This window comes from Entelurus aequoreus, linkage group LG07 (assembly GCF_033978785.1).
Source record: "Entelurus aequoreus isolate RoL-2023_Sb linkage group LG07, RoL_Eaeq_v1.1, whole genome shotgun sequence".
Taxonomy (NCBI): domain Eukaryota; kingdom Metazoa; phylum Chordata; class Actinopteri; order Syngnathiformes; family Syngnathidae; genus Entelurus; species Entelurus aequoreus.
In genome coordinates this window covers 81,827,992-81,841,708 of record NC_084737.1, presented here as the reverse complement: position 1 = coordinate 81,841,708, position 13,717 = coordinate 81,827,992, and the positions used below count along the sequence as shown (strand labels likewise).

The following is a 13,717-nucleotide window of genomic DNA, read 5'->3' as shown; positions in this document are numbered from 1 at the left end:
TCCGTTGCCGTCGTGACGTCACGCGCATACGTCATCATACATAGACGTTTCCAACCGGAAGTTTAGCGGGAAATGTAAAATGTCACTTTATAAGTTAACCCGGCCGTATTGGCATGTGTTGCAATGTTAAGATGTCATCATTGATATATAAACTATCAGACTGCGTGGTCGCTAGTAGTGGCTTAAGTAGGCCTTTAACACTGTTAATGAATGAAGTGTACTTTTGTGGTTATTTCCCATATTTCTACACAATAACTCAGATATGTAACACTAGTGAGCAGTAAAGAATATAAAGTGATTTTTGGTCTAGTATTCATTATTGATGTGTTTCTTGCTACTTTATGTTGTAATATTTTTTTACATGAATCTAATCTCGCGATACTAGCCGCCCGTCGCCCCCCTGTGCGTGCGTGAAAGTCCGCCAGCCTCGCGATACTTCAGTGAAAACACATGACGTCACCTGGCTGCGGCCTCGCCGACGTGACGCACACAAATAAGAGACTTTTAACATCAACATGTCACCTTTGACTTGTCCGCTTGTTTGCCACAACGTCTCAAACACACAGCACACCACACGAGCGGCGTGCGTGTCAAGCGAACACACAGCGCATGTTTATTAACTCGGCGGTGGAAAAAAAAATCAAAACATTTATTTTGGGGGTTGAAAGTTGAAAGGGCGAACCCGGAAGTCGTCATCCTCCCCCTGCGATTCACTTCCTGCTTCCGCAAACAAGTCCGAGCACTCGAGCAGCAACACTTCCTGACCCCCAGCGGGCTTCTGCGGCTTCTCCTCCCGCACACCCATGCCTCACTGACCGCACACATGACGGCCAACAGCCGCTGCTCCGTGGCTGAGCCTCCGGGCCTGGAGACCCAGCGACGGGAGATCGAGTGTCTGCTGCGGGATTGTGAGCTCCGCGCCGGGGACACTTGGTGAGGAAGGCGAGCTAGCCGCGCGGCGTCGACGTCTTCCAACCGCCCTAACTCTAACTCTAACTCTAACACTAACTCTAACTAACACTAACTCTAACTAACACCAACCCTAACTCTAACACTAACCCTTACGTCTTCCAACCGCCCTAACCCTAACACTAACACTTACGTTTTCTAAAACTAACTCTAACACTAACTAACACTAACGTCTTCCAACCGCCGGCTTTCCACTCGCTTCTTCTTCCTTTAGCATGTCTGCTAATGTTAGCACTTTCATTTGCTCCTCACTTCTAGTCCCTTTTAGAGCTTCAATCGTGACGGAAGTGCAACATATTAAAGACGCTACTGGTGACTCTGCAGCCTTGTGGGGATGAAACGGCAGCAAACTCTGTTGGAATGGCCACACTTTCATGTTATTCCACTTTTAACACCACCATTCTCCATACATTCATGTTATTCCACTTGTAATGCTACCATGAACCATATTTACATGTTATTCCACTTCTAACACCAACATTCTCCATACATTCATGTTATTCCACTTGTAATGCTACCATGATCCATATTTACATGTTATTCCACTTCTAACGCCAACATTCTCCATACATTCATGTTATTCCACTTGTAATGCTACCATGATCCATATTTACATGTTATTCCACTTCTAACACCACCATTCTCCATACATTCATGTTATTCCACTTGTAATGCTACCATGATCCATATTTACATGCTATTCCACTTCTAACGCCAACATTCTCCATACATAAAATGTTATTCCACTTGTAATGCTACCATGATCCATATTTACATGTTATTCCACTTCTAACACCACCATTCTCCATACATAACATGTTATTCCACTTGTAATGCTACCATGATCCATATTTACATGTTATTCCACTTCTAACACCACCATTCTCCATATATTCATGTTATTCCACTTGTAATGCTACCATGATCCATATTTACATGTTATTCCACTTCTAACACCACCATTCTCCATACAATCATGTTATTCCACTTGTAATGCTACCATGATCCATATTTATGTTATTCCACTTCTAACGCCAACATTCTCCATACATTCATGTTATTCCACTTGTAATGCTACCATGATCCATATTTATATGTTATTCCACTTCTAACGCCAACATTCTCCATACATTCATGTTATTCCACTTGTAATGCTACCATGATCCATATTTACATGTTATTCCACTTCTAACACCACCATTCTCCATATATTCATGTTATTCCACTTGTAATGCTACCATGATCCATATTTACATGTAATTCCACTTCTAACACCACCATTCTCCATATATTCATGTTATGCCACTTCTAACACCAACATTCTCCATATATTCATGTTATGCCACTTCTAACACCACCATTCTCCATATATTCATGTTATGCCACTTCTAACACCAACATTCTCCATATATTCATGTTATGCCACTTCTAACACCACCATTCTCCATATATTCATGTTATGCCACTTCTAACACCACCATTCTCCATATATTCATGTTATGCCACTTCTAACACCACCATTCTCCATATATTCATGTTATGCCACTTCTAACACCACCATTCTCCATATATTCATGTTATTCCACTTCTAATGCCACCATACTGTCTAAAATGAAGTGGCAGGAATGTTAAACACACTCCCTGTAATCCAACACAATGAATGCATCATGTTTATTACTACAAACATGATTTTGAAGTGTGCAGGAACATCCACTCTTTCAAAGAAATATACACAAACGTACACTTAATGTCTTTAAAGTGACAATGCAAACAAAAATGTTCACTTTAGTGTCTTTCAACTTTTACTTACAGTGTCCTCCACAATGGACATGTATATATCAGTCTGGAATATGCCCTTTCTAAGAAAAGGTAACCAACAATTGAACTTTTAATATAGTAAATACCTCACAAAAACGGACACGTTCGAGACGAAATTGGTGCGCTTTGCTTTGCGGAACGCTGACTTTCTTACTTGCGCCAAAGAGTGAATGTTTTAGTCAGCGTTTGTTGGTCTGTCAGTGAATGTTTTAGTCAGGGTTTGTTGGTCTGTCAGTGAATGTTTTAGTCAGGGTTTGTTGGTCTGTCAGTGAATGTTTTAGTCAGGGTTTGTTGGTCTGTCAGTGAATGTTTTAGTCAGGGTTTGTTGGTCTGTTAGCAACATAACTCAAAAAGTTCTGGACAGTTTTGGATGAAATGTCCGAAAACAACAATTCCTCTCATCGGCTACGAACGCACTTGACTCCCTGCTCACGGAGTTCCACGCCCCCACCTGGCCGTAACCACGCTGCGCAGAGGATTCTGGGAGATGTAGTTTATGTTCCGACCCGGCCAACGCTGAAGTGCCAGAAAAGAACTACGCACCAGGTTAATGTTTGATACCACGTCACGGTTGCTCGGAGAGTATGGGGTATCAGACTGTCTGATTGTGGTGGTCCGCTCCCTGTATGATCAGTGTCAGAGCTTGGTCCGCATTGCCGGCAGTAAGTCGGATCCGTTTCCAGTGAGGGTTGGACTCCGCCAAGGCTGCCCTTTGTCACCCATTCTGTTCAGAACTTTTATGGACATAATTTCTAGGCGCAGTCAAGGCGTTGAGGGGATCTGGTTTGGTGGCTGCAGGATTAGGTCTCTGCTTTTTGCCGATGATGTGGTCCTGATGGCTTCATCTGGCCAGGATCTTCAGCTCTCACTGGAACGGTTCGCAGCCGAGTGTGAAGCGACTGGGATGGGAATCAGCACCTCCAAGTTCGAGTCCATGGTTCTCGCCCGGAAAAGGGTGGAGTGCCATCTCCGGGTTGGGGAGGAGACCCTGCCCCAAGTGGAGGAGTTCAAGTACCTCGGAGTCTTGTTCACGAGTGAGGGAAGAGTGGATGGTGAGATCGACAGGTGGATTGGTGCGGCGTCTTCAGTAATGCGGACGCTGTATCGATCCGTTGTGGTGAAGAAGGAGCTGAGCCGGAAGGCAAAGCCCTCAATTTACCGATCGATCTACGTTCCCATCCTCACCTATGGTCATGAGCTTTGCGGCCCAAATGAGTTTCCTCCGCCGGGTGGCGGGTCTCTCCCTTAGAGATAGGGTAAGAAGCTCTGTCATCCTGGAGGAGCTCAAAGTAAAGCCGCTGCTCCTCCACATGGAAGGAGCCAGATGAGGTGGTTCGGGCATCTGCTCAGGATGCCACCCGAACGCCTCCCTAGGGAGGTGTTTCGGGCACGTCCGACCGGTAGGAGGCCACGGGGAAGACCCAGGACACGTTAGACTTAGACTTATTTTTAGACTTCCTTTTTATTGTCATTCAAATTTGAACTTTACAGTACGTTGGGAAGACTATCGAAGACTTTCGAACCAGGAACCCTCAGGTTGCTGGCACGGCCATTCTCCCAAACCGCACATCTATGCACATTTTGACCAAAGCACTTGTCACGTAGACCACAAGGAAGTGTTTTGAATGTAGAAAGACTGTTTTAAATGTGCTGTATTATAGGTCTCATAAAATTAGGTTTTCTTGTCAAATGTAAACTTTGCTGTGAGGTTCCATGTTGTGTATTTTAGGTATGTGGTGGAGCATCGCTGGTACGAGCAGTGGAAGGAGTTTGTGGAGAGCGGCGACCAGAACTCCTCATTGTGTCCCGGTCAGATCAACAACACCCAGCTGTTCGAGGGTCAGCCAACACATTTCATGTCTTTTCTCACATGACACGTAATTGTTCTGGGGTCACATTTTTCACACCAAGGACTAAGAAGCTCTCCGCTTACGAGTGTTTTATTTAGTCTATAATGGCAACGCAAGGCTCATGTTTTTGATCCCAACAAATGGATCATCTAATCAGGACAAACGTTGTAGATAAAAACCGAAGCATGATGTTTGTGTCCACGGTCAATAAGCCTCACAACTATGTGGCTCCCAAGCATGAACCGCATCTCTCCCGCGCAGATCTGGACTCGTACCACCTAAAGGAGCGTCTTGTGGAGAACGAGGACTTTGTCCTAGTGCCAGCCCAAGTGTGGCACAAACTTCTGGCCTGGTATGGGACGGTAAAGGAGCAGCCGCCGCTGGAGCGCAAGGTGAAGTCAACTTACCACTTTCAGGGAAAACTGGACACTTAATTGGAAACATGTGAGAATAATTGTAAAACCTTTTTGTTAATGTAGTCAAACTGGTACTTTTCTATGTAACCTCAACATTTGTTTATAGAAATAATGGGCAGGCTCGTCAAAATTAAAAACAATACTTTCAATAAAAGTAGGCTTTAAGTTAAGTTTTTTTCCCCCTAAATTGCGTACATTTATGTTCTCAGTTACTGACTAACAATATAGCAAGCTTCAATTTTATTGTGGAATAGTTTGAATAAATGTTTCTAAATGGGATGAGCATGAAATGGAAAGTTGCAAGTTTGTAGACACTTTTTATCAAACCAAAGCATGAGAAGCGAGAAGAATGTTATGGAACACAAATCAATCGAAATGTGTTTCTTTGTAGGAGTTATTCTGTCAGGTCCCCTGGCTCCTCCACAACTATGTCCATACAAGCTTTCAACAATTGTGCAAAATTCTGGATTTATTCAAATAAACTATAGGCCGAGGTAATATTGGCAAGGGCTGGTACATACAGTGCTGGGTCAAAAGTTTACATACAGCAATGTTAATATTTGCTTACATGTCCCTTGGCACGTTTACCTGCAATAAGGCGCTTTTGGTAGCCATCCACAAGCTTCTGCTTGACCACCAAATTGCTGCAGTTCAGCTAAATGTGTTGCTTTTCTGACATGGACTTGTTTCTTCAGCATTGTCCACACCTTTAAAGGCCTACTGAAAGCCACTACTAGCGACCACACAGTCTGATAGTTTATATATCAATGATGAAATCTTAACATTGCAACACATGCCAATACGGCCGGGTTAACTTATAAAGTGACATTTTAAATTTGCAGCTAAACTTCCGGTTGGAAACGCCTCTGAGGATGACGTATGCTCGTGACGTAGCCCGGGGAACACGGGTATGCCTTCCACATTGAAGCCAATACGAAATAGCTGTTTTCATCTCATTGTGGGTGTATTCTGGACATCTGTGTTGGTGAATCTGTTGCAATTATGTTCATTGCATTATGGAGAAAGAAGCTGAGCAAGCAAAGAAGAAAGTTGTCGGTGCGAAGCGTCTATTTTGCGAGGGAAGTCAGCAGCAACACGTACACAGCCGGCGCTTCTTTGTTTACATTCCCGAAAGATGCAGTCAAAATGGAAGAACTCGGATAACAGAGACTCTAACCAGGAGGACTTTTGACTTGGATATACAGACGCCTGTAGAGAACTGGGACAACACAGACTCTTACCAGGATTACTTTGATTTGGATGACAAAGACGCAGACGTGCTACCATGAGTATGCAGCTTTGGCTTCCAAACATTTGATTGCTTGACCGTACGTGCGCGTCACGTACGTAACTTTTTTAAAAATATATAAGCTTTATGAACCTTGGGTTAGGTGAACGGTCTTTTGGGCTGAGTGATTGTGTGTGTTGATCAGGTGTTTGAATTGGATTGGCGTGTTCTATGGAGCTAGGAGCTAGCAGAGGAGCTAGGAGCTAGCATAACAAACACGCAGGTGTTTTTATGCAGGATTAATTTGTGGCATATTAAATATAAGCCTGGTTGTGTTGTGGCTAATAGAGTATATATATGTCTTGTGTTTATTTACTGTTGTAGTCATTCCCAGCTGAATATCAGGTCACCCCCGGCTCTCACAGCATCTTCCCTATCTGAATAGCTTCAACTCCCCACTAGTCCTTCACTTGCACTTTCCTCATCCACAAATCTTTCATCCTCGCTCAAATTAATGGGGAAATCGTCGCTTTCTCGGTCCGAATCTCTCTCACTTCATGCGGCCATCATTGTAAACAATAGGGAACTTTGCGTATATGTTCAACTGACTACGTCACGCTACTTCCGGTAGGGGCAAGCCTTTTTTTTATCAGATATCAAAAGTTGCGATCTTTATCGTCGTCGTTCTATACTAAATCCTTTCAGCAAAAATATGGCAATATCGCGAAATGATCAAGTATGACACATAGAATAGATCTGCTATCCCCGTTTAAATAAAAAAAAATCATTTCAGTAGGCCTTTAAGTCAGGACTTTGGAAAGGCCATTCTAAACCCTTCATTCTACCCTCATTTAGCCCTTCCTTTACTACTTTTGAGGTGTGTTTGGGGTCGTTGTCCTGTTGGAACACCCAACTGCGCCCCACCATCGCAGCCAACTCACCACCAGGTGGTGATCAGTGAAAGCTCTGCCCCTCTCTTCACCCGAGTGTCCAAAACATGGGGCCGCAAATCCGATGACACAACTACAAAGTCGGTCATGGAACTGCGGCCTAGGGTGTCCTGGTGCCAAGTGCACATTTGGACACCCTTATGTTTGGACATGGTGTTTGTTATGGACTATCTGTGACCAACACAAAAGTCCAATAAGAAAACATTCGGGTTCAGATCCGGGCGGCCATTCTTCCCAATCACGCCTCTCCAGGTTTCACTGTCGTGCCAACATGAGCGTTGAAGTCCCCCAGTAGGACAAGGGAATCACTCGGTGGAGCATTTTCCAGTACTCCCTCCAGTGTATCCAAAAAGGGTTGGTACTCTGAACTGCTGTTTGGTGCGTAAGCACAAACAGCAGTCAGGACCCGTCCCCCCACCCGAAGGCGGAGGGAAGCTACCCTCTCGTCCACCGGGTTGAACTCCAACGTAATCAAAGAATACAAACATTTATTATTTGAAAGTGTTGTTTAGTAGCTGTCAACTTGTAATAACCCAACTGGAAAAAGTATAGTTAAGAACGCCTGCAACAGATGACAGTAAAAATTCATTGAACAAGCCCAGTCAGTAAACAATGTCATTCAAATGTTCCATTTCCATTCATTGCAATTGTACAGAAGGTTTTTTTGATTCTTAAATGTAAAGAAAAGGTCCAACTTCCTGTGCCAGACCCCTACAATGAAGTGCAGTGACAAGTTGCCCAAAACATAATGTCAACTTTTTAAAATCTTAACAATCAATATTATATAATCAGAAAAAGCATTGAAATGCATTGCATGATTTAACATTTTTCTACCCCTAATTAACTACGACTTTTTGATTATGTGAGTTTTGTTTCTTATTCAGAACTTTATAGGAAATAGACAGATTTGTTTGATGAAAAGAAAAACATTTTCAAAATGGCGAGGTGGAGATACATTCTTCTCCTTAGACCGTGACTTCCCTTTCGGTGTGTGTGATGTGTGTGTGTGTTTCAGGTGGTGGACCTGCCCAGCACCCTCAAGGTGGAGGTGTACCCCGTGGAGCTCTTCCTCTGTCTCCATAGCAACATGGACAACATCACCACGGCGCAGTTCAGCCGCACTGACAACATACGTAAGTAGTCGTAACAATGCAGGCTATATATATATATATAATACCCTATTTTACAGACTATAGAGCGCTCCGGTAGATAAGCTGCACATGCAAAATATTTTCCATATACTAGCCGCACCAGACTATAAGCCGCAGATATATACCTTGTGAAATGAGTTATTTACACAGAAATATTCTGTAAATGTTTATTTACATACCATAATTGTTTCTAAACGGTGTCTGTAACACGGCAGTAAAACGGCTGATCAAACAAAACAGAAGTCATGGTCATGGGCCCACTAGCTGTGGAAGCTAGCTCTCCAATCAGCTAAACAGACTCAATAATTCATCTGGTGAATTTACTGAGGAATTTGTGACACTGAAACAACAAAAAAATGCCATTGTAAGTTGATAATACTAACAGACATTTATAAACGTGTCATATTAGCAAATGACACCAAATGCATGACATTCTGATAGCACGTACAAATATGCATGTACACTCCTACTGACATCACACATGGGACACTTTAGCAAGTAAGAATTGTTTTAGTCAAATTGTAAAAGTTACAAACGTTGCTAGGAGTGATGAACGAAGAATCCTTTTTGAGCAGAAACGCTAAGGACGGTTTTACTTCCAGTTTAAGGCATTAAAACAGGAAGTACGTTTTCATCCCGCAACACCTGCAGTGAGCAAACTCGTCCAAAAGAGGGCGCCATGGCACAAATAGCACACCTTTTCAGTGTGTCTGCGAGTGTTTGGCGGAAACTGTTGAACACAAAAGCTTATGGCTGTTAGCGAAGAAACAGCCATCAATTAGCCGCACTGTTTTGTAAGCCGCAGGGTTCAAAGCCTAAGAAAAATGTAGCGGCTTAGTCCTGAATTTACAGTATATCTCCTCCAGCGTCCTCGCCCGCAAGTCCTGAACATTTGAAATCAATCATGGATGTTCATTTAATTAGCAATAAAGCTAGCTAGCAAACAAACGCTCGTCGTTTCATAAGTTTATCAAAGTGCGATCATTTTGATCTAATATGGTAATACTAAACATAACCACCGCCATCATTAATATTGTTTATCATTACGTCCCTAATATGTCACATATATCCAAACTAAACACATAATAGTTCTGTCCTCTGAGCTTGAAGAGCACATTGTGATTGGAGAATGAAATTGTTGTTACACCAGAGTCCATCCAGTCGGCGATGTGCCAGGCTTTCTCGCTGCCTCAGACGTCAGAGTGTCGTCTGTGGATGAAAAGCTCCGACAACAACTGTGAACGCCTCAGGAACGTCCACATGAGCGTGCTGGACGCCTGCCTCAGCTCAGGGATGGTCAGTACTACATTATGACAACTTTTATTCTGATATTACCTTGTTTTCTTGTACAATCTATCTGCAATTTTATATTTGAATTATTATTTGTAAAATTAATATAAAATATGACTATATTGCCCATCAAAGTGTTTGGGCTTTTTCTTCACAATATTGCACTTATTAGAATTTGTTTTACTGTACACGTATATACAGTGGTGGTCAAAAGTGTACATACACTTGTAAAGAACATCATGTCATGGCTGTCTTGACTTTACAAGTCTTATTTTGTTGTGATGTAGTGATTGGAGCACATACTTGTTGGGCACAAAAAACATTCATGAAGTTTGCTTCTTTGATGAATTTATTATGGCTCTACTGAAAATGTGAGGGTCAAAAGTATACATACAGCAAGTTGACCTGCGATAAGGCGCTTTTGGTAGCCATCCACAAGCTTCTGCTTGACCGCAGTTTTCTGACATGGACTTGTTTCTTCAGCATTGTCCACACCTTTAAGTCAGGACTTTGGGAAGGCCATTCTAAAACCTTCATTCTAGCCTGATTCCTTTTACCACTTTTGAGGTGTGTTTGGGGTCATTGTCCTGTTGGAACTCCCAACTGCGCCCAAGACCCAACCTCCGGGCTGATGGTTTTAGCTTGTCCTGAGCTAATCCTCCTTTTTCATTGTCCCTACTGAAATGATATTTTCTTATTTAAATGGGGATAGCAGATCCATTCTATGTGTCATACTTGATCATTTCGCAATATTGCCATATTTTTGCTGAAAGGATTTAGTAGAGAACATCGACGATAAAGTTCGCAACTTTTGGTGGCTGATAAAAAAAGCCTTGCCTGTACCGGAAGTAGCGTGACGTCACAGGTTGTGGAGCTCCTCACATTTCCACATTGTTTACAATCCTGGCCACCAGCAGTGAGAGCGATTCGGACCGAAAAAGCGACGATTTCCCCATTAATTTGAGCGAGGATGAAAGATTTGTGGATGAGGAAAGTGAGAGTGAAGGACTAGAGGGCAGTGGAAGCGATTCAGATAGGGAAGATGCTGTGAGAGGCGGGTGGGACCTGATATTCAGCTGGGAATGACTACAACAGTAAATAAACACAAGACATATATATACTCTATTAGCCACAACACAACCAGGCTTATATTTAATATGCCACAAATTAATCCCGCATAACAAACACCTCCCCCCTCCCGTCCATATAACCCGCCAATACAACTCCAACACCCGCACAACACACTCAATCCCACAGTCCAAAGTACCGTTCACCTCCGCAAAGTTCATACAGCACATATATTTCCCCAAAGTTACGTACGTGACATGCACATAGCGGCACGCACGTACGGGCAAGCGATCAAATGTTTGGAAGCCGCAGCTGCGTACTCACGGTAGCGCGTATCCAACTCAAAGTCCTCCTGGTAAGAGTCTCTGTTGTCCCAGTTCTCCACAGGCCAATGGTAAAGCTTGACTGTCATCTTTCGGGAATGTAAACAATGAAACACCGGCTACGTGTTTGTGTTGCTGCAGCCGGCCGCTTCCCACCTACAGCTTTCTTCTTTGCTGTCTCCATTGTTTATTAAACAAATTGTAAAAGATTCACCAACACAGATGTCCGGAATACTGTGGAATTTTGCGATGAAAACAGACGACTTAATAGCTGGCCCAAAATGTCCGCTACAATCCGTGACGTCACGCGCAAACGTCATCACACCGAGACGTTTTCAGCAGGATATTTCGCGGGAAATTTAAAATTGCACTTTACTAATTATTAACATGTGTTGCAATGTTAAGATGTCATCATTGATATATAAACTATCAGACTGCGTGGTCGCTAGTAGTGGCTTTCAGTAGGCCTTTAAGGCAGAAGTTCCATTGGCAGCAAAACAGGCCCAGAGCATGATACTACCACCACCATGCTTGACGGTAGGAGTGGTGTTCCTGGGATTAAAGGCCTCACCTTTTCTCCTCCAAACATATTGCTGGGTATTGTGGCCAAACAGCTCCATTTGTTTCATCTGACATCACATGGACAAAGATAAGACCTTCTAAAGGAAAGTTCTGTAGTCAGATGAAACAAACATTTTACATCACAACAAAATAAGAAATGATTGTAAAGTCAAGACAGCCATGACATGATGTTCTTTACACGTGTACGTACACTTTTCACCACCGCTGTATTTATTTTCATCGTCTTGGGATTTGGTTATCATCAATGATTTGGTCTTGTAAGAAGATAACTTGTCCTCATAAAATGTGTATATTATGACTTTATTTTCAAAAATGTAGTGTAAATAATACAGTATAGGGCCATGAGACTTACCACCGGCCAATGGTGGTTTTAAAAAAGGGTCTAATTAGCTCATTTGTTTAAAGTTTTTGTGTGTAATGTTCACCTGTGATGAGACTGTGCGTGTGTGTGTGTGCGTGTGTGTGTGTGTGTGTGTGCATGTCAGACGGTGATCATGGAGACGAGGAATGCTGACGGCACCTGGCCCAGCTCCAGACCTCAAATCATGTAAGTGACTTAGTTTTGCTTTCGATTTCTCTTGTTGCTCTTGGTTGTGCTCCCTGTCGTCACTTGGAATGAGTTGTTCATGTTGAGGACGCTGCCATGTTGCTTTGGGTCATGGTACGTGTCCTGACTGGTTAATGAAGTGACAAGTCCCCAATGAAAGTACCCTACACCAGTTGTCTGAGGTAGTACCCTACACCAGTTGTCTGAGGTAGTACCCTACACCAGTTGTCTGAGGTAGTACCCTACACCAGTTGTCTGAGGTAGTACCCTACACCAGTTGTCTGAGGTGCCATTATGCTGTTTGTTACGCATGGTCCTGGAATTCATTCTTACAAAGTGCTTTTAGTAGAGCGTGGTTTTGTGTGTCTTTAGCTTTAGTGGTAATAGTCTGTGTGTGTGTATGTGACAGTGTGTCTAAGCACTATTGTGTACTTTATCCACTTGCCCCACCCTTAGGGGGTCGCCAGAAATATCGCTTTCCCAGCTGTGGTCTGTACGTACTCACTCGTAATAGACTCTTCACCACTTGTGCCATTAATGACCATGCAAACCAAGATAAGTCTGAAGCTAAAGTCACAGAAAAGTTTCTTAAGCGCAAAAATATGACTAAAGTTCTTCAGCTGTATTTTCATTTGCACTTAAATTTTTATTGAGAGTTTAGTTAAGAAATGTATTTTAGCACAACATACTTGTCCATCCATCCTTGCGTATTTCTTATGCAGGGTATTTAATTAGTACTTTTTTTATTGTTTACTTACCAGCTTGACCTAAAGAGGAACTGCACTTTTTTGGATTTTTGCCTGTCCTTTACAATCATTATGAAACAAACACATGACGATGGATGTTATTTTTTATTTCATTTTTTGCATTTTAAATAATAAATAAATGCGATCCAAAGTCTGCTTACAATGAAGCTCCTAAGGGAGCCGCCCAATTCCGCCTCCAAAGCCCTTAAACACACCTCCATTGAGGTTTTATATACATGATGTAAGTATATATGTCATGTTGTAACATTCATAATAACATGTAATATATACATGATATAAGTATATATGTCATGTAGTAACATTCATAATAACATGTAATATATACATGATATAAGTATATATGTCATGTAGTAACATTCATAATAACATGTAATATATACATGATGTAAGTATATATGTCATGTAGTAACATTCATAATAACATGTAATATATACATGATGTAAGTATATATGTCATGTTGTAACATTCATAATAACATGTCATATATACATGATGTAAGTATATATGTCATGTAGTAACATTCATAATAACATGTAATATATACATGATGTAAGTATATATGTCATGTAGTAACATTCATAATAACATGTAATATATACATGATGTAAGTATATATGTCATGTAGTAACATTCATAATAACATGTAATATATACATGATGTAAGTATACATGTCATGTAGTAACATTCATAATAACATGTAATATATACATGATGTAAGTATATATGTCATGTAGTAACATTCATAATAACATGTCA

At 41.9% G+C, this 13,717-nt stretch overlaps 1 protein-coding gene across 1 annotated transcript in view; it reads left to right on the top strand.

Annotated features, from left to right (window-relative positions):
• The first annotated feature begins 687 nt into the window (after nt 1-687).
• The window catches only part of usp11 (ubiquitin specific peptidase 11), a 47,519-nt gene continuing 34,489 nt past the window's right edge, over nt 688-13,717 (top strand). The window contains exons 1-6 of the mRNA XM_062054629.1: nt 688-933; nt 4,517-4,626; nt 4,899-5,029; nt 8,247-8,364; nt 9,533-9,678; nt 12,131-12,192. Coding sequence (XP_061910613.1) covers nt 824-933; nt 4,517-4,626; nt 4,899-5,029; nt 8,247-8,364; nt 9,533-9,678; nt 12,131-12,192 — 677 coding nt within the window. The 5' untranslated portion in view covers nt 688-823. The remainder of the gene's footprint in view (nt 934-4,516; nt 4,627-4,898; nt 5,030-8,246; nt 8,365-9,532; nt 9,679-12,130; nt 12,193-13,717) is intronic.